At 40.2% G+C, this 25,430-nt stretch overlaps 1 protein-coding gene across 2 annotated transcripts; it reads right to left on the bottom strand.

Moving 5' to 3' along the window:
- Positions 1–49: 49 nt before the first annotated feature.
- Positions 50–23,712, bottom strand: npepps (aminopeptidase puromycin sensitive). Of its 2 annotated transcripts, none has more exons than XM_085164145.1 (23): positions 23,346–23,712; positions 21,547–21,631; positions 21,288–21,365; positions 21,003–21,124; positions 19,505–19,612; positions 17,009–17,209; positions 16,673–16,769; positions 16,556–16,589; positions 15,822–15,936; positions 13,697–13,861; positions 13,323–13,427; positions 13,176–13,236; positions 12,981–13,090; positions 12,715–12,778; positions 12,240–12,379; positions 10,855–10,989; positions 8,452–8,671; positions 7,912–8,054; positions 5,905–5,961; positions 5,664–5,771; positions 5,044–5,199; positions 4,811–4,858; positions 50–3,058 (listed from the first exon to the last, which is right to left on the bottom strand). In XM_085164145.1, exons 1-23 carry the CDS (start codon positions 23,466–23,468, stop codon positions 2,912–2,914), a joined length of 2,622 nt encoding a protein of 873 aa, XP_085020271.1. In that variant the 5' UTR covers positions 23,469–23,712; the 3' UTR covers positions 50–2,911. The 2 variants fall into 2 exon arrangements, with proteins under 2 accessions (XP_085020271.1, XP_085020272.1); XM_085164146.1 differs by having other exon boundaries at positions 12,240–12,376.
- Positions 23,713–25,430: the final 1,718 nt, after the last annotated feature.

Below are 25,430 nucleotides of genomic sequence, written 5' to 3'. Positions count from 1 at the left end.
CTCTTTAAACTGGGACTCAGCTGAATGACAAACAGATAATGAGGCCAGATTAAATGACTCATTTTTATTTCAGGTAGTGCTTTAGGTCACTTTAAGGCCATACATATGCAATATATTCTTTTTCCTTAAACATATTAAACACATAGGGTGTATTTCTTTTATGCTATATGGGATAATGACCCACAGCCATAAGTACGGAAAACAGAGTATAGAAACTTAAGAAACTGAAAAAAACTGAAAGAATAGATTTGCAAATAAAAAGGGTGGTGCAGTGGTGCAGTAATCAGCACCAGCGGTTAAATATCTGTCAGCCCCGCGATGCAGTTGCAGCTTGTCTGGGGTGTACCCTGCCTTTCACCCTATGACTAGGTAAGTGGAATACACTTAAAATGCTTTGCACTGAGACTCAGTAGGTCTGGTGCTTTTGAATAGTGTACAGTTTTTCAACCTTGATGCCAAAGGGCTTAAAATATGCAGACAATATTAATATAGTTTAAATGCCATAAAAATGTAGAACAGCTATGTATAGGCTCTACTCTGCTAGTCTCTATCCCATGTTGCTCTACCTCTGCATCTCGCGGCTTTGCCATCATACGTCCTTTTGTCATTTAGGTTTCTAGTGCCTGGATGATAACCAAGCTCTGCTGATGAATGATGAATGTTACTACAATAAGCTTCCCAGAAAGCCTTTTTTTGTAAAAGCCCCTGAACATTGTCCTTAATGGACAGACACCAGTTACTTTAATAAACTGTATATTTACATTTGCTCCTCATGTTCAACTACAATCAGAGTAATTTAAACATCTGCATGTTCAGTGAACACAAGTATTTTTTACTAAAAACCAAAATGGGGTTTTTAACTTTCTATCAGAATTAACCTTTAATTAATCTAGTTTCAGGGAGTTAAGCAGTTGGTGCGCATTCTTTGTCTGGTTGCAATTTGCTTCTAAGAAACAAGCTTGCTCGTAAGTTGAAAAGTATCTGTTCATACCACCGGCTTCAAATTTTGCAGATCTATTGCTGAGCACCTGAGTAAGTGTTGTGGAAAATTTGGAAAAGCAATTCTCATATTTCAGCTTGAGTTAACAGTGAGCTGACCGCTCCCTGGATCATCCAAAGCTGGACATGTTTCATTTTTGTATATATGTTTTCTCTTTAATTTCCCGTGACAAATGACTTCAGCGACATGTTTGAGTTGTGCTCAAGAAAGATGCTCAGCCACATTGTGAGCAGGCACACACATTCAGTGAGTCCCCTTTTTAACGGTCCCCTTTTCAAAAAAGGAAATTAATTATTCAGTGCGTTTGATTTGATACAATACTATAAATTCAAACTAGGAAAGAAAAGAAAAAAACTGGCTAGGGTTAACAGGAACTGCACGAGCTAAAAATGATATTCTTATGGACGTACACTCACCCCCTCACTCAAAACTCAACATGTACTGATTTCACATCATTAGTTTTTATAATCCTTTTCCACTTTAATGAACACCAACTGTATTTTTTAACAAAAAAAAAAACAAAACAAAAAACCCCCAAAAAACAACAAATGTTCCAAGGGAGGGGGCGGGGTCTCGACAACAGGTTAGATGACTCGTTGGTATGTTTCCAGAAAAACACATCAAATTGTAAATTCTATAATAGATATACTCGTTCAACAAGTCTGTGTAATCTGTCACATTAGATCCATTTGATGTTTATGAGGAAGTCCCCTATGATCACCGCTTCAGTGCTGAATATTTACTGCAAAACCGGTCGACCGGTTTAAGGCTTCCGAGGTCGACGGCAGGGTCAACGTCGATGTGTCAAGTCGAAACTGGGTCTCGCTGGATTCTCAACCCTACGGAGAGGCGTTTCAGGATTTTACTTCAGAAAGAAAAGGCCCCGGTAAGTAGTGTTGTGATCTTTTTCTTTCCTTGTCCTCGCATAACAGGATTATCGCAACATTTAAATATATAACTGCATCGCTTTTATAAAAACACGCCTGGACCGTCATTTCATTGTGGGAGAAGGATAAAGAATCTGGATGATTTTAACTACACAATCTCTGCTCAACACAAACAAGCTTGAGGTTTGTTTGTTTTTTTCTTCCTGGGGGGAGTGGAAACAGATATCCATGAACCTTTCCATTTAATTCTTTGCTAGGAATACTGGCAACAAAAACAAAACAATTTAAAAATAAAATAATGCTTGCATTATACAATTTATAATGTAGTACCATGCTAGCGTTGCTCACCTCGTCCTAACCATTTATTAGCAATGTAGAATCAGTTCTGTTGGAAACTACAACACACACTATGGTTATTAACCCCATTCTGCCCAGGTTGTTTTTTTTTAGTTTACCCAATCACAGCGGCCAAAAGTGAAGGAAGACCAGGAGGAACGTGTGAGAGAAACAAGGATGTGGGAAAGTATCACAGCAAGGACGACTAAGTGGTATAATTAAAGCAGCAAATGCAGGGAAGAAAAAACAAACCTCAGACACTTCATGCATTCAGAATGGCCGACAGCAGGAAAAAGGAGGACTGGGTTCACAGTTTTCTCAGCTACGAGCAAAAGTGGATAAAGGGGTGTTTACGGGCTGGTCATGTGACCGTTAGCAGGGTTAGCGATCATTTCGAGGGTCGAGGTGCTTGCGAGACTGAAATATTGCGTGCTGACTAACAGATGGGTCATCTGCTGATGGGCAGAATGGGGATAAAACTACATTCCTGGTCTGTCTAAACAGAATTTTGCTTGTTAACGTAAAAAGAGTCTGTGTTTCCAACACACTGTTAAATTCTTGGCTTTGTCTTCTTGTTTCTTGCAGTTTCTTTAGAGAAATGAAGCCTGCTGCAAAGTACCCTCTGGTCTCCCGCTCTGGTCTGTAGTTGGGGGTGGGGGTAGGGAGTGGGGGCGACGGGGTTGGTAGTTCAGACGGGGGGTGCTTTGCGCTGGAGTAGATACTGGTGGATGTCTTCTGCGTCGCGCTTAAGCCAGGCGGCGTTGAGGAGGATGTTCTCACAGCACTGCTGCACGGTACGCTCGGCCGCTGGCGCCGGGTGACTCTCAAAGAAACTCTGCAGGGACAGAAAGGAAGGAAACCCTTAACCCCCTGTTGCATCATATCAGTAACAATAACACCACATCAGATTAATAACTGAATTTAAAATCACACTGCAGAATCCAGATAATAAAGCAGAACAGAACCTCCTACAAAGAATAACATTTTATATAAAATGGAGTTTCGATTTCTTCATGAACCACTTTTACAACCTTTTGGAATTCTATTTGCATTTCTCTCATGTGCCAACATTTTCCATAAGACTTCCAGTTTCCTCATTTAGAAATCTGGACTGGGGAAATGCTTGTGTATTCATAGCAGTAGGGTTTAAGTTGCTCAGGGCAAACAGGCAGAGACAAGCAGGCGTCGAGGCAAGTATCAGCTGGCAGAGTGAAGTGGGCGTGCATCGATTTCAACTACAATCCATTTAGAGCAAAAAAGCAACTAATAAGCAACTACCAAAGACACCAAAGGATGCTTTGTTTGTTAAAGTTAGATGGAAATATGATGGGGTGGGAAATATCACATGGAGTAACCTACACTGTTTTCTCAAAATCTGAATTTTTGCCTCATGCCCAGAGCCATAGACCCTGACTTCAGGATAGGAATTTAATATTTTAATCACCTATCAGCCTTTTTGGGTCAAAGTCTAACCTAAAAAGCTGGATTGGTCATCAGTGGCAATGATCCAATCTAGGGCTGGGCTATATCATACCGTTCACAGTAATACCGGTGTAATTTTGGGCAACGATAGGAAAATGAAATATTGCGATAGAATATGGGTAAAATGCGCATGCGCAGTGCCTTTGTTTACATACGCACATGGCGGCGACGCAGAATGAGAAGAGCGAAAGCGGATCGTTAAATGAAACGAATGAACCAGAATTGGTTTGTAAAAATGCTGCAACATCAGTGGTGTGGAAGTGGTTTAGCTTTCGTCCGTCAAATACACAACAAAGCACTATTTTTGGTAGAGCATGCTAGCGGGCCGTCGTTATTACCGTGTTTTTTGGAAAATACGGCACACTTAAAATCAATCCTTTGATTTTTCTGAAAATCAACAGTGCCCCTTATAATCCCGTGTGCCTTATGTATGAATTCTGGTTGTGTTTACTGACCTCGAAACGATTTTATGTACACGGCGCTTGAAAACCTGTCAAATGTTTCAGTACGACTTTGCTAAGCTACGAAGCCGCACCGCTTGATGGATTGTCGGAGCATTACGGCTATCGTAGTTAGGCGCCCCGCGGAGTGATACGTACGGTGCTTCAACATAATATTACCGTATTGTGTGTGTTTAACCTCTTTTTAGGTTTTGTGGATATTATACATGGTTATGCTGAGGATATTTCCACTGGAAATGCCTTTTGGTTAAACTGTCAGCAAGGAATTTGCACTGTTACATTTTTATATAACTTTAATGCACATAAACAGCTGCTTGTTTAAGTGAAAATACATTGATGGGGTTTTTTGCACTAATAAAGTTGTGGAGTTGTAAAGTGTCAATTATATCGTCAGTTATATCGTTATCGCAAAATTTCAAATGTATATCATGATAAATATTTCTGGTCATATCTCCCTGCTCTAATCCAATCATCAATCATGTTGGTTTTTTTCTTTGTTTATTTCACCACACAGTAGAAGTCCAGCTAAAGCACTTTGTGTTTGAGTAGAAAAGCAATACACAAGAACCATTCCCTGTACCATTCATTTCCTAACTTGGAAGATTAATATAATTTAATTAAATCCCACAAGAGGGAGCGCTCACCTTCACTTCCACAGCCATTTTATCAATAGCAAATCCATCGACTGTGAGCTGCAAAGACACATGAATAAGACAAATGTGAGCAGCCTATAAACAAATAAAACGGATGCACTGATCGGGGACCATTTTTAATTTTGTTGATCCTGTGACAATGACAATAAAGACGTGTGTGTGTATTTTACAGTGAAATAACCAGAAAACCTCAGGAAACTGTAAACCTCAGGCTCTTTCTTTACCTTGATAAGCCTTGATATGAGAAATCCTCCCTGGTAGCGGTTATAAAGTTCCTCCCAGTTATCCTTGACAAACTTCCAGGCAGCTTTCCGTCCTTGTTTACTGCTTCCTGCCACTCCCCCGATTACTGAAACCGTGTCCTGGGGACGAACGTCTTCCTGTTGGGACGGGAACGTGCAGAGAGAACTAAATTAGCTGTTGTGGTATTTGACAGAAGCCATGTTGGCCTCCATCACACTGCAGCTGGAGAATCATCAGACTTTTCTACAACTCCTTTAAAGCTGTAACAAGAAAGCACAACGTCCAATTTTATCGGTTCACCGTCAGTTTTTATGTAAAGCAGCTTTAACTGTAACTTCCTTTAGTTTTGAGCTGACAGTAACTTCAGCACAGACAGGCACTTAAAGCCAAATGCAACACTTTTCTAAAGCCAATACTCCAAATTTTACTCTAAGTTGAGTCGCACTAAAAACACGACTCATACGAAAAAGCTTACAAAATAAAAACACCCCTGGGTCTTTTTATTTGACCATGATTGCAAGTAAATGCCATTCCTTTCTTTTCCTGTATCCTGAGAAATAAAACTACGCTTGAGAGCCGCAAATTAAACGGTCTTATGTACCGAGAGGGCAAAGTTGAGCACTTTCTGGATGAGATCAGGGGCAGAGATGGCTCCGAGAACTCGCTCGATTCGATTCTTCTCCTCTTGCATGTCTGCTTGCTTGTGGAGCTGAGGGAGTAGTGACAAAGACACAGTGTGACCGTGATTACCCAACTACAGTCACTCAGATCTAACTCCTTTGGAATTATTGGTGCTAAATGACACAGAGTACGTCACAGATGGAGACATGATGTAGTTTTACCTTCATCATCGTGTCCAGTGTAGCACTATCTCCATGCTTCAATACTGTTAGATACACCTGTGGGGAAAAAAAGATACTTAGACATTATCCTTTAATAACGTTTAACTGAATTACACTGTAGTATGGTGATGCTGCTATACTGTATTTTGTTGGGCCTTCAAGGTTTTTTTCCCATCTTCTAATCACTTTCAATCAAATGAAAGCTTCTGATCCAGTCTGAGATAAGCACCTACAATCTTGCCCCTTATTCAATTCAATTCAATTCAACTTTATTTATATAGCGCCAAATCACAACAAATGTCGCCTCAAGGCGCTTCATAGATACAGAGAAAAGCCCAACAATCATATGACCCCCTATGAGCAAGCACTTTGGCGACAGTGGGAAGGAAAAACTCCCTTTTAACAGGAAGAAACCTCCGGCAGAACCAGGCTCAGGGAGGGGCGGGGCCATCTGCTGATCTCCCTTATAAAGTGAAATGACGTTTTTACCAAAGATCAGGTGACCTACGGTCATGTGACCAGCACTTTATTGAAATTCTACTCAAATCTTCACAATCAAACCTCGCCAGTGACAGTAGCGTCGTCTTGGAGGTCAACTTTACAAATAGATGAAAATAAATCCAAAGACTTTCTTTACTTATGTTGTCAATTAAACTGGACTTATTATACTAAACATACCGTTTTCCTTTCCTCACAGAACACACCTCCTGTACTGTAAGATCCTTTATATGTACAGTGCATGCTCACGACAAACAGCTTTTTTAAAAAATACCGTTGGCTCTGTATGATGTCACAGAGAATAGACGTTGCTAATGAAAGGTCATCATGAGCACTGTGGACTAAAATTAAGACTGCTTGTTTCATGCTGACATGCTGGGGAGTGCACTATAACAGCGGTCCCCAACCCCCGGGCCTCGGACCGGTACCAGTCCGCGAGTCGTTTGGTACCGGGCCGCGAGAGTTGAGGCTCACGTGTGAAATGTTTTCAGGGTTTTTATCGGTTTTCAGCGTTATTTTGTTATCGTTCCTCATGGTAACTTATGCTGAACATGTAACCTTGTTGGGAGCAAGTTATGTTCAGAGTTTCAGTTCAAAGTTGGCTGGAAGAACCCAGTTTCACTAATTCTTTGATTTACAGCATGTTTCAAGTACATTTATTTTATTGATTGACAGTTTTCTCTGTGTATGTTCTGCTATAAAGCCTAATGTGTGAGAGACAGCAGCAGATTAAAATAAAGTATAAAAACATGCGTTTCAAAAATGTAATATATGCATGTTTAAGTGGCATTCAGCTTCTCTGCTGGGGGAATACCTTTTATTTGCCCAAGTTGTTAAGCCATACCGAGCTCAAGAGATTTCCAAACAGAGTTACAGACTTTAAAATAACAAAAGCCCCTTTTAATACGAGGCGCAGAGAGCCTGAATTATGAAGCTCTTCTTAACAGCTTGTTGATAACCATCATCTCCAAATGGGTTTTAGGTTTTGTCGAGCTCACTCGCTCAAAGAGTTTCCTTCATAATATACAGCTCTGAGGGGCCGCACCAACGCTCAGTATGAGATAAATAAGGCTCAAAGTTGAACTGTCAAATAGTTATTCTAGCAGAGTCAGCATAGATATAAGCACAACATGTGAACTACAAAAACAGAGGAAGGATCATTTATAGATAGATTTTGGTTTTTTTACTAGTTCTTGCCACAGTCAGAGTGCAAATGACTGCCTGTAACTGTAACTACTACAGGCTTACATAGGTCACAGTGTGTCCACAGGCTATTTCACTGAATAAACAAGCCTAACATACTAAAAAAATAAAAAATAATGATGGAAGAAGATCTTCAGCTCAAGCAAGACCTGACTGCAGCCTAATGTCCACATTTTCAAATCTGATTTATTTACAGAAACTGTTGCAACACCATCTGTTTTAGCAAACTGAAGCAAAACATACTGATTAGTGTGAATACCATCTGACACTGTTCGTTGCCAAAGTGCCTGCGCAAGCTCAACTTACCGGACTTCTCAGGTCCGCAGGTAAAACCTGCTTGCCATCCACGTGATCCTTGAATCTCCGCCGGGCCTCTTCCAGTGTGGGTTTGTGTCCTGCCTTACCCAGTTTCCCCAGAACCAGGCTTCTCAACAGAGCATCCAGGTGACCTGTAGCACACAAAAATAGCCCTTAGGTTACTCCATTACTCATGGACAGAGCTTTTTCACACTAATTTCAGTCAGTCATCTTATCCGACCTGTCTCTAAAGCAGAAACAGTGGAAACAAACAGTTACGAGTTATATATGGTTCAGTTCAAGTAACCGAAATGCTCATCTGATAACAGGGTAGCTCTCATGGCCTAAAAAAGAAAAGAAAAGCTCATTTTTTTCTACTGCTATTTTGTACCAAAACGTTTTCAAGTTTGAAAATCAAATATTTTACTTTCCTACTCTCTACATTCCTGCACTTTCTTTTAAAAGACTACTCTCAATTTTAATATTAATAACAAGAAAGGAATGGAGCGGCTCCACCTTGAATGCAATCTCTCTACAACGCCTCCTCACCTTCCCCCGGTTTACTGTCCCAGCCGAGCTTGAGGCCAATGGGAGTAAAGAGGTCCCGGATGAATTCCTGGATTTCCTCGTGGAAGTCGGTGTGGGACAGCAGAGAAGACAACACTCCCAGGTTGCAGCTCAGGTCACTCCACACGGTGTAGTTGGGCTCATTGACAAAGGCTTCCATCAGCTTCAGCACCTCCACTGTGCTGATCATCCCTGCACGAGACTGAGGCCACAAATCAATTAGAAACTAAAACAGGCAGGATGAAAGCCTTGTGCTTTATGGTGGATGTTATAGTTTTTCAAGGTGAAGGGTTTCTGTATATCTTTATAACCACATTTAAGTCTCAAACTGCAGGTGCAAAGGAAAGGTTGTGCTACAATGGTACTAACACTAACAATAAAGCATTTCATAGAAAACGAAGAATGGATTTTTTCTAAGAAACGTGGATCCATTTCCTTTACTGCCTCAGGGTCAGAAGAAATGCTTTTCCAGTAAAGTGACTGTGTGTCAGGTTAGTTTCTTGGCATGTTTGAAGTCAGGGTTAGAATATGTTTCCAAAAAGAGAAGAAATATGAATAAACGAGCACTTTTTGTCACCACACGGCCATCACGTCCACGTGAGCTTGTTTTTAACGTGCAAATCAATAAGGTTTTAGTTTAATGAAGATGGACAAAACCTGTCGAGTTGTTTGCTTTCAAAGAACAAGTGAACAAGTGAACAGATTTATGATTAGCTGCCGTTTGATCTTGTGAACATTACTCCTGTCACACAGTGTCAACATCTAATTTGACTGCAATAAAAGTTCAGGAAAATTCCAATCCTTTGATAATGCTGCAGATTGTGTAAGAGTAAAGAAGGAAGCATAAAGGTCTGATATTAATCCAAAACAACTTTGTGTTGAGCCAGTGGGAAGGAAGCAGAGGACGAATGTTAAGTGTAACAAGTTAAGTGCGTTTAATTTGTGACAACAAAACCAAGTCAGGTTGGAATCAAATCACGTAAAATGTGATAGCTGGGGGTTAAAGTGGCGCAGAGGAATCGGGAACAAAGTTCCAGCACCTTCAGTAATGACTATTAATTAATGTATATTACTATCAAAGAGTTCATTTTGCAGCCTGGTGTTGCTCCCAGTAACAACATGGTGATACTGGCTCAGTAATAGGAAAGTAATGGCCAGCTTATAGCTTCAACACGTCTCATCTCTGTGAGCTGATACATCTAAAAAGCACTTTTCGTGAGCACAAACAGAATAATATCTTAGATAGCAGGTCATTTTATTTTGCTCAACAAATACCAAACAGACAATGTTTCTATGTAAGTTGCCAAAAAAGGAATCTGCTAGCTAAATGTAGAGCTGCTGTATTTCCCAAAGAGAGAAAAATGGTAACGTGGGACTCAGAGGTGGAGAAAGATGTTTAAAAAAACAGGAGGCTGTAATGTTATTCAAAGTAAGGACTCCTCAGGAAGTGACAATCTGTCGATCCTTGTGCATTTTGCAGTTTTTAAACATGCGGTGCTGCTCAAGTTACGCTTTTGTCAAATGTCTCACAAACAAATTAAAGTTTGTTATTCAAAGGTTGTAGGAAATACTGTACTAGGCACGAGGTTTAGTGCAAGATAAACTGATTAGTTTCCAGTAATGTGGTGAAATGTACAGTTATGCAACACATTAGCTCAGTGTTAATTTCAATCCAGGGTCAGAGATATTGATTTATATTCAAGGTGATGATACCGTCAATCACAAATTTACTTTATAGCAGCTTTAGTGTCGAGAAGCTCAACATGAGGGTCATGTAGCTTCTGTCACTGACCTCTAAAAACACTATGTTCAGAAGTGTTCACAATAATTAATAGAAAGATACATCATGAGCCATTCACAATTTTAAATTAAATATGGAGGCATACAGAGACATGCTGTGTCACTAATAGAAGTTGATAGTGTTACAAAACTGGTCATTAGAAAACATTTTTGTCTCTCTCTTTCTAGCTGAAAACTGTTGTGCTTCATTAAAGACACAATAAATGAGCCGCTTTAAAAAAGAGACACAAAGCGGAAAAAACGAGCTTCATTAGCTAGATCCGCTCATTATTCCCAATTAGTCACGTCCACTCTTCGATGCAACACTTCCATTATAATTTCAGATCATGTGATACATAAATCTACTAATAAGAAACAGTTGTACTCGTTTGACTGTTTTTTCCACTTTCATGTCCCACATTTTCTTTTCAGTCTTCCTGCTCCCTTGTACTGTAAATCAGGTGGCTGTTTACTCTGGAAGGGAGTGGATTTCCTTTCTACACTCACAAGCAGTTAACTTTGCAGCCAATTACATTCTGCTGTGAACAAAATGAAGGAAATACTATTCTTTAATTGTTTTGTTTCCCAGCTGTGTGTGTGGCTTACAAGGGAGAAGAGGTCATTCTGCAGTCCCAGTCGGTCCACAGGCTGCAGGCTGAGGTCTCTGATGCCTGGGAGCAAACTCTCCAGCATGGACGAGCTGTACTGGATGCGATAGAAGCCCACAGTGCCGGGGTTGATCTGGAAAACAGCAGAAAGACAAGTCTGAGTCAGACTGTGGGGAATTTGGGCTCTTATCATTTTTACCCTTTACACTGAGTGCTGAGCACCAGCACGCCCTAAACACTATCAGAATAAATGCAAGAGATTAATCAACAATAAGCTTGCTGTGATGAGTGGATTGTTTTTTTAGGTGAATAAAAATGAGACAACAGTGAACAGCAGGCCTCCAATCACTATTCTCCACTACTGACTCTAAACTGCACTGGATACCTATAGTTAGAGCAGTAATGGGATTTCAACATATTGTTTGCATCAGCTGTGAAGCACTGACCCATTTCAAAACATTTACCATGCTTACATCCTGAGGAACTGTTAAACAGACTCGACAGCTGCACTAATTTGCAAGTCACATTTAAAAGCAGCTAAACAAGTCCATCGTTGTCCTTGCCAATTTACACCGTGGTCATTATTTTAATGACCACACAAAAGAATAAATATAGCTGCTGTTCCTTTGAGAGTGAACTGGGTTCATAGAAAAAGTGTTATTTGACTCTGTGATGATTACGTGCTTACAGCTCGTCCTTCCAGCTGACAATAAGGAGCTCAGTCTGTTAACTTTATTCCAACTTTAAAAGTTACTTTTAATGAAAAGACGACAGACTGACGCATCTTCTCTCGTTAATTCTTAAACTCAGTCTGCAGCTGTTGCAAGAGTCGAAATGACACAATCGAGCAATTTACAAACAACGCAAACAACATCTTCACTCAGGTCTTACTATGCATATCTTGGAATGCACTTTGGCCTACAGGAAAATTAATACTACTGCTTCAGATATCTTTATATATGTATACAGAAGGTTATGTAAAGGTAAAATATTAGACTTTTAAATGGGCCATTAGTACAATAATCCCAGAGTATACCATAGAATTTGTCATTAAAATGCTTAAAATGATGCCAACACCACAAAACTTAAATTACCAAAGAAATCTAGCAGACTGTGTCAGGATCCATGTGCTAGCCAAAGTAGCCACACCCCTATTTTGAAGCGTTACTGAAGCTAAAATGCAGGCTAACCCCTGTACACTTGTCATGAAGACTGAAACCAGCAGAGTTCAAATCTGATTTTTTTGCACATGGCTGTAAACATGTATCACCTGCTGCAAAATCTGGGGTTGTAACTTTTTGGCATCAGCTTTAAGTGACCTGAAGTATTTTACCGTTTTGGTGGTGGCATCATTTTCAGTGCAGGTTATTATTGCTTGCTCACCTTGATCCACTGGTCTGGGCCAACACTGTTCAGAGTGATGGTGGTCTCCTGTCTGTCCAGCAGAACCTTGAGCTTGGTGCATTTGGGGTCCTCACTGGTACAAATACTAATGGGGACCATCCAGCTGGGGCAGTTTTCTTCTGTTCAGCAGACAAACGATGGAGCCACCACAGGAGGATTAGATTCAAAGTGTTTTTCTTTTTTTTTTAGCTCATTAAAAAACAACCATAGGTCTACATTTAGTTAGCTAGCTACTTTCAGCTGTTCCCTTGTTACAAGGGATTCCCACAACAGGCAGCTACACATTTTCTTATTCCGAACATTTTTGAGCCAGATACACTTCCTGACACAACCCTTCAGGGGTTGGAATTGAACCAGTGACCTTACACTTGCTAACCGAATCTGTTAACCACTGCATCTAATGGATTTGGTAAATCCACATTTTTACCAGGCAACGTCCGTGACAAACACTCACCATTATGTGGTCCACTGGCACAGAACTTCTTCTGCGATATCTTGAGGACGCGGTCATCACCTTGCTAAAAATAGTATCATGAATATCACAGTCAAGGCACGAATGAATGTCACAGCAGAAAAGAACCAAACGCTCAACTAGAAAACTGTAGGTGTAAATGAATGTATTCATGTCACTGTGTTGGTTTAGGCCAGTTTCAAAATCAACTTCAGGGCTAGTCAACAAATATAAGTGCATGCGTCAAACAATCAGATTGAACAGCTCACCTGTTCCTGGTCGACGGCTATTATGGGGAAGCCCATTTGCTTGGTCCATGAGCCCATCACTGCAGCAATGGGTTTCCCACTGGCCTGTTCCAAACAGTCCCATAGGTCCTCTGTGGGAGACAGGAAGAAGTCAAAAGAGTGACTCCACACAACAACTTCACGTAAAGGGAAAGTATTTCCTGCATGTGCGCTCACCTGTTGATGCATTTTTATGTTGGAACTTCAAAAGATAGGCGTTCATTCCTTTCCTAAAGTCCTTCAACGGAAGAGAAAGACAAGTACGTTCATAAATATTCAACATCAGACTGGAAACGACGACAGATACCACATCAGACGACAAACCTCATCTCCGATGTAGTTGTGCAACATGCGAATCACAGATGCTCCTTTGCTGTAGGAGATGGCGTCAAAGATTTCATCGACCTCTGATGGATGGCCCACATTCACCTTGAGAGCAAAACCATAAGTGGGTGTTACAAAGCCGACAGAAGGCCATACACAGCAACACACACCGACCTTAATACATCTAATTTTATCTGTCCTTCAACACACTCAGTAATTAAGAAAAGATTATGTGGGTTGTGAATGTGAAATCCAGATGTTAAGGTGGGCTTACATCCTGGTGATATGGTCTCAATAAAATCACTTTTTTCCTCCATAGAGACAAAAAGTTTTTTAAGTGACTCCCTGCATACATGTTGGATTTCAAAGCTCACCTCTATGGGATGGCTGCTGTCCAGTGCGTCCAGATCCAGAGCGCGGGTGTAGTCGGCCGAGACAAACTGAGTCCAGATGTCATATTCTGGGAAGCAGTGGTCCACACACAGATACTCGATCCAGGATGCAAACCCCTCATTGAGCCACAGATGGGTCCACCATTCCTGCACACAAACACAGACAGGCACTAAGACGAGACCGTCCTCCAAGTCCTTCAAAACTAATGGAGCACAAACAAACAAATTACAGTCATTCCCGAAGCACGATGAGTTTCCCAAAAGGTAAAAAAGGAAACATTTACTAGTTTGTTTTCCATTATGGACAAAGTTCCTTCACATCATTGCAACTCGAGTTAAAAAAGATCATCTTCAAACTGCACCCCAAAGCTACATTACCTACATTAAACGCTAACATACGTTTGGATATCTATCAATTTATCCACCTATCACAGGAAATCCCTTTTGTTAGAGCAGGTAAAAATGAAGATAACCACAACCTGTAACAAGAAGAGCTCAAGCAGGGTAGTGTGTAGCTCAATAAAAGAAGCAGACCAAATTACTAGACTGGACTACTTCAAGCCAGAAAAGCCACTGCACTATGTTGGAGTATGGATGCACCTTCCATGGGACTCTGAAAGAAGGAAATTCCAGATTCTCCAGGCTTGGAAAGACTAAGGCTACGTTCACACTGCAGGTCTTAATGCTCAATTCAGATTTTTTGATCAAATCCGATTTTTTTTGTCTGCTTGTTCACACTACAAATAAAATGCGACAGCAAACACGCTCTAGTGTGAACGCTCAAAGCGGCCGCATGCGCAAAAGAAGACGTCACACACAACACATGTTTAGACCCAGAGCAAACAGTATTGTTTGACTGATGGCTGTTAATATAAAGACTTCGGACTTTACGTTTCCCAATTTATGCTTTAAGTTATTTTGTTATTTACATAATAATGTGAATAACCTAATAATGATCCTTATTGCTGTTTTAGAGGAGCGGTGCTTCAAAGGATAGTTGCAGATTTCTGTCAGAATCTGCAGATTATACAGTACAAATAAAATGTTCACGTTTCTCCAACGTTGTCTTCCCAACAGTTTCACTACACGGGATGGCCAGGAAGCGTTCACGATGTCTTCTCCTGCGCTCATAATTGGCGTCTGTCTTGTGTCAGTGACGTAAAAGACGGATTTAATGCGACGTGACCGTTCAAACAGCAGTCGCTTTCTAAAACATCGGATATGTATCGGATTCAGTACCACATACGAAAGTGACCCAGATCGGATTTGAAAATATCGGATTTGTGCCGTTCACACTGTCATACCATGATCGGATATGGGTCGCATAGGGTCAGAAAAGTCAGATTTGATGCGCTTTCGCCTGCAGTGTGAACGTAGCCTAATATACACTGCCAAGGGCAAACAACGGGACTTTCTGAATATCTGGAAGCCATAGATGAACATAAGGACTGGAGGCAGAGGTTATTCATGAAAAAAGGGGGAATCTTGTCCCTATTACTTGCAAGATTTCTTTTGTATCATTGTGACAGCTATGTTCATTAAATATCTGTTTTTTTGTTGTATAGAAGAAAATTACAATAAAGATATGAGAAAAATAAATGATAACATTATATAATGGTGTAAACTTAATGTATTATAAACACATTACATATACAGATATTTTAAGGCATATCTATTTATACAGTGTGCATAAAGAGCATGACAAAAAAAATAAGTCAGGCACTACTTTTTCTAATATTTTGAGATACAAATCAAATACTTGATATGAGTTTCACATTCTTACGGAGAGTGCAGCGTCTGTATCAACAGGAAATTAAATTCGAGACATTTTCTTAATGCCGTGAATTGAAGGACTGTGTAACCAAACACCTGAGGACAGTTTAGAGATTAAGACCAAATAAATAAGATTGACTGATTTCTCCAGAGATTTACATTTTGTCTTCTTCAACTTAGTTTATAAAATATCGTCCAGTTCGTGTTTTTGCTTTTTTATAAATGCTGTTCGAGGTTTTGTTATTACTTTAACAAATGTTTTTCAAACAGGAATACATCATTTTCTCTTCTGCGTGTGTATAACTGGTGTCAGTTTATAGCTTTTTTTTTTTACCATGGTGACCAAATTTCCAAACCACTGGTGGGCAAGTTCGTGTCCAACCACCAGTGCCACCCACTGCCTGGAGGATGAGCAGGAGTTCTTCGGGTCAATAAGCAATGCTGTCTCCCTGAAAAACAGCAGAAACTCGAGGTTAATACAAAGACGGCTGAAGGTCGACAATTCGTCTGCAACCTTTGCTCTCGCTCATCTGTCTACAGTCCCATCGCCTTCTGTGCAGTTTATCAAGGCACTTCAATCTATTTGAGGATGCTAGATGAATGCGGCTCTGTGCTAATCAGATAGCAGCTGAATACCTAACAGGTGGTGGCACATGCAGCTAAGCACAAAGCAATTAAAAAGCCATTAGGGCCGTCATCCATAAAGAAAAACGTGCCATTTTCTCAATGAGTCTAACAACTGTTAAAGCCTGATTACACTCGTGTTTAATCACGTAGTTTATAAATGTCAGAGCAGGCTGCAAACCACAATTTCATAGACTTCACAGAAACATTTTCAAAGTGCTTGTTTATTCTAATTAATAGCCCAAGAGCCAAAGACATTAAATTTATAATGACAGAAAACAGAGAGATGGAAAATCTCCCATCTGAGCCACAGCCTCTAGAAATTATATCCTGGGTGGAAACAGACTTTATCTGCTTGTAGTTATGCTATTATTATATGCCTATTCATTACAAATACTATGGACACACAAGTTAAAATATCTTATTGTGTTTTGTAAAGCTTACCTGTAGGTAACAAGGCCCCAGTTCTCCATGGCACCTGAATGGGAGGAAGAAGAAAGTGTTTCAGTTTGACTTTAACCATTTCCAAACTTCCACATGTAAGAATCTAGAGCTACTCACCAGCAGCGAAATCAGCAATAGCTATGAGATCAATTTTAGGCAGCGGATAAGGAACACTGAAGTAGTCATTGTAGAAAGGTAAGGTCTTAGTTGCAACCTGCAATAAAAAGATAAAATAAAAGATAAAATAAAATAAAAAGGAAAAGCACTTGTGTTTGATTCTGTGTCAGTAACAATCCAGCAGATCCACGTCATATAAACGCTGGTTAATTTGTCTGTTTTCTCATTCTGCTTACGGACAAACTTTTTACTTCAAGGTAAAAACATAATACAGTGAATAAAGCGACAGGTTGGGTTCAGCTCTGTAAATGTGGTATGTTTCAACAACAGCCTTACCTCCAGGGCAAATTTCCCTTGTTCAGCCTTTCCAACCGGTGTATAGACGCGTACCATTACACCATCTGATGACTGGCTTTCCACATAGTCATATTCACCAATGACAAAAGCTACAAGGTATGTGGACATGATGGGGGTGGTGGCAAACTTGACTTCGACAAGGTTTTCATCATCTGGGTGTGGCTTTCGATCAATGACATTCTGGAGAGAAGATCGATCCACAATTAAAAAACTAAATATTCTCAGACGTGAATATGGCTGAAGTGTGGACTGAAAATGATTCAGTTTAACCAGCTGATTGACAAAATATAGAAGCAACGAGTAACTGACTGTATGAATCAAAACCCTTTGGTTTATACCAAAAGTAACCCTAACACTCTACAATTTCTTTGTACACGTACAAAGACAATAAAGGCTTATTCTATTCTGTTCTATTCTATTGCCAAGTTCACAAATAAACGATCGTCTTAAATAAATACTGAGTAGGACACATTTTGCAAGAGTTGACAGCGACTGCAGAAATAACATCGTTCTCACAACTTTAGAGGTCAAAGCAGAAAATAAACTGCAGCAGGCACATAAACACAAAAAGGTCCCGAGATGGAGTAGCCTATGTCTGTGCTTAGGGCTGCTCAATTAATCAAATTTTAATCACGATTATAATCTGGGCTTTCAACGATCATTAAAAATGACTGAGCCGATTATTAGCCCCTCCCTCGTGCTTTACTCTGGCGCTGCTCCGTGTGGCAAATCGAGCGCACCTCTCTGCATTTCGAACACGTGTCACAACAATTAAGAGCAGCGGTCTCCAACCTTTTTTGCGCCACGGACCGATTTATGCCCGACAATATTTTCATGGACCGGCCTTTAAGGTGTCGCGGATAAATACAACAAAATAAAACTAGTACCTGTACCGAAAAAAAGAAGATTTATTCATAACACGCGTGAAAAGACCCAGGAAAACCGAGTTAACGATAAAAACGATAGCAAAATAACGCTGAAAACCGATAAAAACCCTGAAAACTATACATTTCACACTTGAGCCTCAACTCTCGCGGCCCGGTAAAAACGACTCACGGACCGGTACCGGTCCGAGGCCCGGGGGTTAGGGACCGCTGGTTAAGAGGACCCGAGGGAAGCTCGGAAAGCTAAGCAGAAGTTATTTGGAGAGGAGAGTGACTGCTGTCGGTTGAAAAGAGAGGTAAAAAAAAAAAAACCTTCAGTGGTGTGGAAACATTATGGGTTCGCGGAGTCAGACCTGGATCAAGTAGACCAGCGGACCCCAACCCCCGGGCCTCGGACGAGTACCGTCGTTTGGTACCGGGCCGCGAGAGTTGAGGCTCAGGTGTGAAATGTATAGTTTTCAGGGTTTTTATCGGTTTTCAGCGTTATTTTGTTATCGTGTTTATCGTTTGCTCGGTTTTCCTGGGTCTTTTCACGTGTGTTATGAATAAATTTCTTTTTTTCAGTACGGGTACTAGTTTTATTTTGTTGTATTTATCCGCGACACCTTAAAGGCCGGTCCATGAAAATATTGTCGGGCATAAAGCGGTCCGTGGCGCAAAAAAGGTTGGGGACCGCGGAAGTACACATAGTGTGTAAACTTTGCTACAGTGTCGTAGCTGCACCACAGAGCAACACTGCAAAGTTCACTAAACATAGATGTTTACATTTTTCATTTATTTTTTATATTGCAAACATTTGCACTGTTATCAGTATTTGCACACTATTTTATATTATTTTTTGACAATCTTTAAAGTCATTATTCAACACATTGTTATTGTTAAATAAATATCGTCAAATAATCAAGATCTCAATTTCAGTGAAAATAATCGTGATTATCATTTTTGCCATAATCGAGCAGCCCTACTGTGCTCAGTTCATAATTCATATGCATGACAGTTTTAGTCTTTCAATTAATACCATTATCCGGGGTCCTGTGATTACAGTTGTCTTTCTTTTCCTTTCCATTTATTTATAACTATTTTTTACCCTTTCTACTAAAAGAAGCCATAAAAAATGTCATTATTAAAGAAAGAGTGCATTAATGTCATTCGTATTAAACTGTCAAAAAGAGCCAAATTTAACTTCACGGTCACTGCCCAGATGGACCGCGTTAGCCTGGAGGGGCGCTGCGTTTTAAATAATCAGAGCCAGATGATGCTGTCTGATTAATTTAGGCTGTAAAGTCGATCAGTTGAAATAGCAGAAAACAGTATACAAAATAAACACATGATACTTACTAAAATTTCCTTATAGTGACAAAACTGTATGTATACAGTAGTTAGACTTCAGACAGAGCTGTTCATATTTAGCCAGAGGAAGAGTACACAGTGACTGTCTGCCCTCTGTTATGTAAGCTACACAGAAAAAAGAGAGGGAAAAGAAAGGAGGGAAAACACAGACATGCATAAAGGAACCCTGGCAGCAGAGAGTGACTTGGTCACTGTGGGGTCGTCACTTCCTCGGAGGGAGGAGTGGACATATGACACGTACCATATTTGACAAGGCTACTCGGTCCTTGGGAACTATCAAAGTGATGTCAAAGGTGGCTTTGATAGCTGGCTCATCCCAACAGGGGAAAGCTCTGCGAGCATCCGTGGCCTGGAGAAACAGGGGCATGAGGGGCAGAGGGGAAAAGGACAGATTGTGAGACAAGGTGTGTTGGGTCCAGACGAGGCCGGGCTGCGTTTATGTTCAGATCACACACAGCGTCCAAGCGCATCTTAAATATGCCTCTCATATTCCACCTTCTGGTCTTTTTGTGTGACACCAGCTGCAACAGACTTCACTTCTGGTAAAACTTAATGTTTACATTAAGTATACAAGTAACTGTCACAAACAGAAACTTGAACCAACATACATAATTATCTATACACACCTTCATTTTTCCATTCAGCAGTGCTGCAAACAGTCCTACACTTATTTTTAGCAGGAAACAATTCAACTGAACATTTTTGGCGTGGTCATGTAACCTGTTTCCTGATGTACAGAAACACACCTATGGCTTATGCTTCTTTTAGATAAATGACAGTTCTATGTTTCCCAAACCAACAAGCTTGGCCAGTTGGAGTGACTGACATAAACACAAGCATGGATGCATTTGAACGAGTGTGGTCGAACTTCGCCCTCAAGCTCAACTTTCACTGCTCCCTTTTTGTGAACAGCTGACTGGAGTCATCATTTTAATCACAAACGAGACCCTGCTCTTTTCTTAAGCTATCCCATCTTCTTAAAGCATATCGTATACACTATAAGTATTTCTTTGAAAATAAATCCAAACAGAAGCAAGATAGGTACACTGAATAATAGGAAATTAGATCTGCATAGATTTCTTTGCACTTGTTTCACTTCAGCTGAGTGTGAAAATTTTCACTTTTTCAGCTTTTTCTTTCTCTTTAATTGCGAGTGTAGCTCCTCACGAACTCACATGCAGAGGAACAGGTGAGAGTTATGTGGAGTGAAGATAACAGAGGTGATGACAACTTGTTAAGTTACTGTAAGTGCAAGAACTGCTTCCTGAAAAATCTTAAGCCCAACATGAGAACAAGGAAAAGCACACTCGAGTGAGCTTTTCAATAGTTGTCAACTCACTCGATCAGGATATAGGACACTCGATATAGGACATTTTTACAGCATTTACTTTGAGGTGAAAAAGAAACATTTAATAATCTGCGAAAAATGCATCTGTATAAAGAAAGATCCTCTTTATCTTCCAGCTACACCCGCTGCAGAAGAAAAGCCTACATGTTAACTACAGCCTGATATCCTGCACAGTGGGTTCTGATAAAGGCGTCCTGGTCAGTGTCTGTGCTTAATTGGCCAACTTCTGACAAGCAAAACTAGAGCGTATCAAATAGAACAAACTGTGAGATACCACTCTGAACAGCAGAACAGCCACAGGACTTGCCTCTGTTTTGCAACACAGGGAACTAAAGTGTTAAGCAATACACACAACTTCTTCAAGTATTTTTCACTGAGGCCACTCACTCACCTCAAACTGTGTGACAGCAGCATAGCGAATCTCTCCAGTAGGAGATGTATATTTACTTCTATAGAATCCTTTCATTTTGTCGTTCAGCTCCCCGACAAAGTCGATCTTCAATGTGCCGAAGCCTAGGGTGACGTGCACAGAGAGAGACACACTGTTTGTACAGCCATCACCACAGGGGAGGTGAATAATAACAGTAATGATCATCTGCATGATCGTCCTTGGTGTTCTTAACAGTCATACAGACGGTTGCTTCAGAAGCAGGGACCGCCAACAGTCTCTTCTTACCTTTCTGTAGAGCACTAGGAAATGAAAGGGTGACTTTCTCATCCTCATTTTGGTAGTTAAATCCTGTCGCGTTAATTTCTAAAAGAAACAAATTTTAAAAAGAAGATCAGAACATGTTGAGAACTCACGCTGTTGGCTTTGGGGAATGATGCTATTAAGAATTTTCAATCCTGAAATCAAATAAGATGGCTAGAAGTGACAATGCTATTCACAACAATGCCATTTATAAAAGCAAAAACAAGGTTTCACTGAGTCTGACCTTCTCCTCCCTGTGGTACAAAGGAAGCTGTGATGATGTCGATGTCAGCACAGTTCATCACAATCTGATTTGTAGCTTGTGTAACCTGTAAATATTGACATAAAACACGTCAACTTAGACTCTTTGCTGTGCCTAAATTTCTACATTTTCAGTAAAACACAGCAGCTGCATCCAAGTATCAGGAAGAGTTCAAGTTTCATTTTGGAACTACATCAATGGACCAAACTGCACCAGTGATTGTGAATTCAAATTGAACCTGTTTAGATTGCAAACACAGCAAATCTAATTTACAGATAAAAAATACAGCGTTGAAGGGAAACAATAGTTAGTGAAGGGAAATGAAAACAAAAACACAAGACAGGTAGACAACTAGGGGACTCTGAGTTGTGTGCAAAAAGCAGACGTTAATCCCCAACATAGAGGGAAAAACACAAACATTCACAGTTTGTGGCAATGTTATTTCAGATACATGGAAGCTGAGAGTATACAGTACTTGTGTACAAGTTGGTTTGTCTACCAAATCTGAACTGGTCATTTTACCAATTAAAAAAAGCAAACTCTTTAAAGGCATTTGGAGTCTAATTTTAATGGGCAAATCATGTCACAGTTAATCAGTTTGCATAAAAACCCAAGTTGTCAAGGTTTCTTCGTGGAAAAAACTGTACCTGTGCTTTGCTTTTGCAACAACACCTTATAGAATTTGCACACAATTAATGGTTGGCTATTACATCATGTAAAAAATTGTTGTGTTGTTTTTCCAGGTTCCCTTTTGTACCAAAGGTTTGCCAGTGTCTTGTTAATCTTTTTAACAGATGACTCTTCCTGACAATGAAGCACTTTACACTACCATTAGTGGTGTAAAGCATATCATAAAGCATATAAGGTTAATCTTGGAAATGGTGCATATTTAGACAGCGTCTGTGATCTGACTTGATTGCTGTGAAAATGTGCGTTAAGTAACAGTTTACAACCAGGCGCAGGTGTTAGCACACTCAACTAACAGGTGTCTGGACAATGGGACCATTTATACACAAGTTAAACAAACAGAGTCGCTTTTTACGTCCTACATAGTATCCAGTCTACAAAGTACAGCCATTTTATCGATAGATACAAGTGAGCACAAGATACAGTAGCAAACGTACCGAAAGGACTTTTAAAACGTTGTCATTTTACTGTACTCACGGTTTATGTTCATGTACAACGTACAACTTCACCTAGTTCAACCGTATTAGTGGGACTGGGGTGGGAGGGGGCTACACGATGTTGCCATGATTTAGCAAACACTAGTGAGTATTGGCTGGGTGCTAGATAGCGCTTTACCAAATTCATGAATCGCCACTTATTAAGTATCAGCCTCAAAAGCAATGGGATGTTACTACGAGAGGTTACCGTCGCTGGTATTCACCAAGCTCCTCTTAAAACACAACTTAGCGCACTGCCTGCCACTGGCAGATGGCTAACAGGTAGCTAGGCTAACATGAGAGTGCAACTCTGCGGCACGGGACTGTTGTGCTAGCTAGTCCGGATCAGCTTACTGTTAGTCAGAGAAACATAACGTGGTTGTTTCTTTTTCATTCACTGGTTTAATTCGGCCAAATTGAGCCCGTCAGAACATTTAACACGTTGCAGCTTACATTAGCTAACGCGTGCAATAATGACAGCTAGTGGGCTAGTGGCTAACAATTTGTCGTAATTAGCTAGCAACTGGTACCGTTAGCTGGTCAGATTACATAACGAGATCCCCGCCATGCACAGATAAATCCACTTGTGTATCTACGGGGGTGTCGTGGTCAACATACCTCCACCAAAGCCTCCAGCTTGCCTTCAAACGTGAAGTCGATCAGGTCAGGCTTCAAAGACAAACCATAGTTGACGGGGTAAACGTCAGTAGGTAGCCGTACGAAGGGCCTCCTTTCGGGCATGGTTCCTATATTTTGGTTGCTTGCGCTCACGAAGACGGTGCTGTGTGTAATGCTGGCTATCGCTCTGAGTTTTATTAACACGGATCTGGCTACAACGAGCCTCGACAGTGAGGATTGGCAGCAAGTAGTGACTCTGGGCGAATGACAACGGAATCGTGCGGCCCAGAAGCAACAACATCAATTGAAACCCTCCCAGCACTGCCAGCTACGGATCTCTCCTCTCACAGCCCAAACAACTCCACTAACCCTGCGTCGACCTACAGACATGCGACGTCATCACGTTCCAACGTACCCACTGAACGTGTGTGTGTGGTCACGCACGAACTGTACATACACGCGACAGTAATATTATCAAAAACCTTTGACAGAAAGATTTTTATACTGTTTCATGCTTTTTGTATGTTTTCTGTTTCAGTATATTAATTTAAATCCTTTTCCCCCAGCGAAATAATGAACAAACTGAAATTTGTTACACATGTTTGTTGTTGATATTGATATTTTGTTGTTGTACAATCTGGGACGTACCAATCAGATCTCAGCACATGGCTAGGATCGTTAAATGGACATCGTACAGAAGATTAGAACAACTTTTAAACAAGGGGTCTGTATGTGATCAGCATGTAATCAAAAAGTCTGACTTGTGGCCATTTGTTTAAACTATCAGTACTGTCATTACACTGTTGACTTTCTTGATACTTAAGGGATTCTTTATCAAGTAACAGTGTTAGAAAGATATGATTTATAGCAGAAATATGAACTCTGTGTTCTGTATGTCAGAATTACATCTGCACTAACATGTGACAAAGGTTCTTAATTAACAAACATGAACAAAGGTAGCATGTCAAGTCTGAAGTCTCCTTCAATTGTTATTTTTCTGTGGAAACACAACTTTACTCTCTCAAATGTTGCCTTGATACGTTGTTCTCTTGTCAGTGTCATTTTACACAGCTGTCAGCTGTGAAATCCCTAACAAGCTGGCCACTATATGGATATTATTACAAAGTTTCATTTTTCATTTTCAAGAAATACTTGTGGCTATACTTGAAACACTAAAAACCAAATAACCACTGCAGTGAGGCCATTTACCCAACTCTTTATAAATGCTTATAAGTCAGAAATTAAGAAAAGTGTAATCTCACAAATATACAAGAATCTTCATGATATCAGCAATACTCAGCGAAGTACATAAAAGAAAGATGGGGGGGGGGGGTGTCTGGTGATTATAGAAGAAGAATGGCAATATCTGTATGGCCAGATATTGCTGATATTCACCATTGAAGGAATGGATGTTTAAATGTTTGTTTGTTTGTTTTTAATTAAAGTAACATATACTAATGCTATTTATGTCACCATCTGCTACTGAGTGTGTTGGTTTTCGACTGCCCTCTCTCTGGATGTATATAGTTACACACTACATCTATCTGTACTTATGTTTGTTTGTTTTTTGTTTGTTATTTTCTTCTCTTTTTTCTCAAACCTGCGTGAAGGACAAGTACTTGACGTGATAGCAGACACCTAGACTACTATGCTCCCCTGTACTTATATGAGTCTTAAAACTAAGGAAGCTAAATGATGTACATTTTATTTTATGCATAACTTCAATAAACATTAAAAAACAAACAAATGTAATCTGGTTGTTACCTTATATAATTACAAGTTTTCTTTAAAGTACATTACTGGAACAATAACAAAGAGAATAACACTTTGGGGTGTTGTTCATAAGAATGCACAAAAACAACATGCTAAGCTCAGATGGGCCGGTTGGTCAGCATAGTTTTTGTCACAGCTTAAAGTTGAGTTCACACTTGAAAAGACAGAGACAAATATTTGGTCACATGTTCAGTCAACCCTGTGCATGTGGACAGAAGCTTGGGACAAATGGAATGCTATAGAAACCCCACAGACAGAAACTTCTTTAACAACAACATTCAAGACCTATAGATTTCCAAAGAATGCAGCACC

Source organism: Neolamprologus multifasciatus, chromosome 6 (assembly GCF_963576455.1).
Source record: "Neolamprologus multifasciatus chromosome 6, fNeoMul1.2, whole genome shotgun sequence".
Classification (NCBI taxonomy): domain Eukaryota; kingdom Metazoa; phylum Chordata; class Actinopteri; order Cichliformes; family Cichlidae; genus Neolamprologus; species Neolamprologus multifasciatus.
Note: the sequence above shows the minus strand (reverse complement) of the source record. Positions and strands in the feature narration are given on the sequence as shown.

What these genes read in the sequence shown, in the direction of transcription:
- npepps (XM_085164145.1), bottom strand. Translation starts at nt 23,468, where the DNA reads ATGCCCGAAAGGAGGCCCTTCGTACGGCTACCTACTGACGTTTACCCC. An exon ending in TATTGCTGATTTCGCTGCTG is followed by an intron (nt 16,590 to 16,672) that starts GTGAGTAGCTCT and finishes CCTCCCATTCAG; the next exon opens with GTGCCATGGAGAACTGGGGC. An exon ending in TGCCAGTGGACCACATAATG is followed by an intron (nt 12,380 to 12,714) that starts GTGAGTGTTTGT and finishes TCTGCTGAACAG; the next exon opens with AAGAAAACTGCCCCAGCTGG.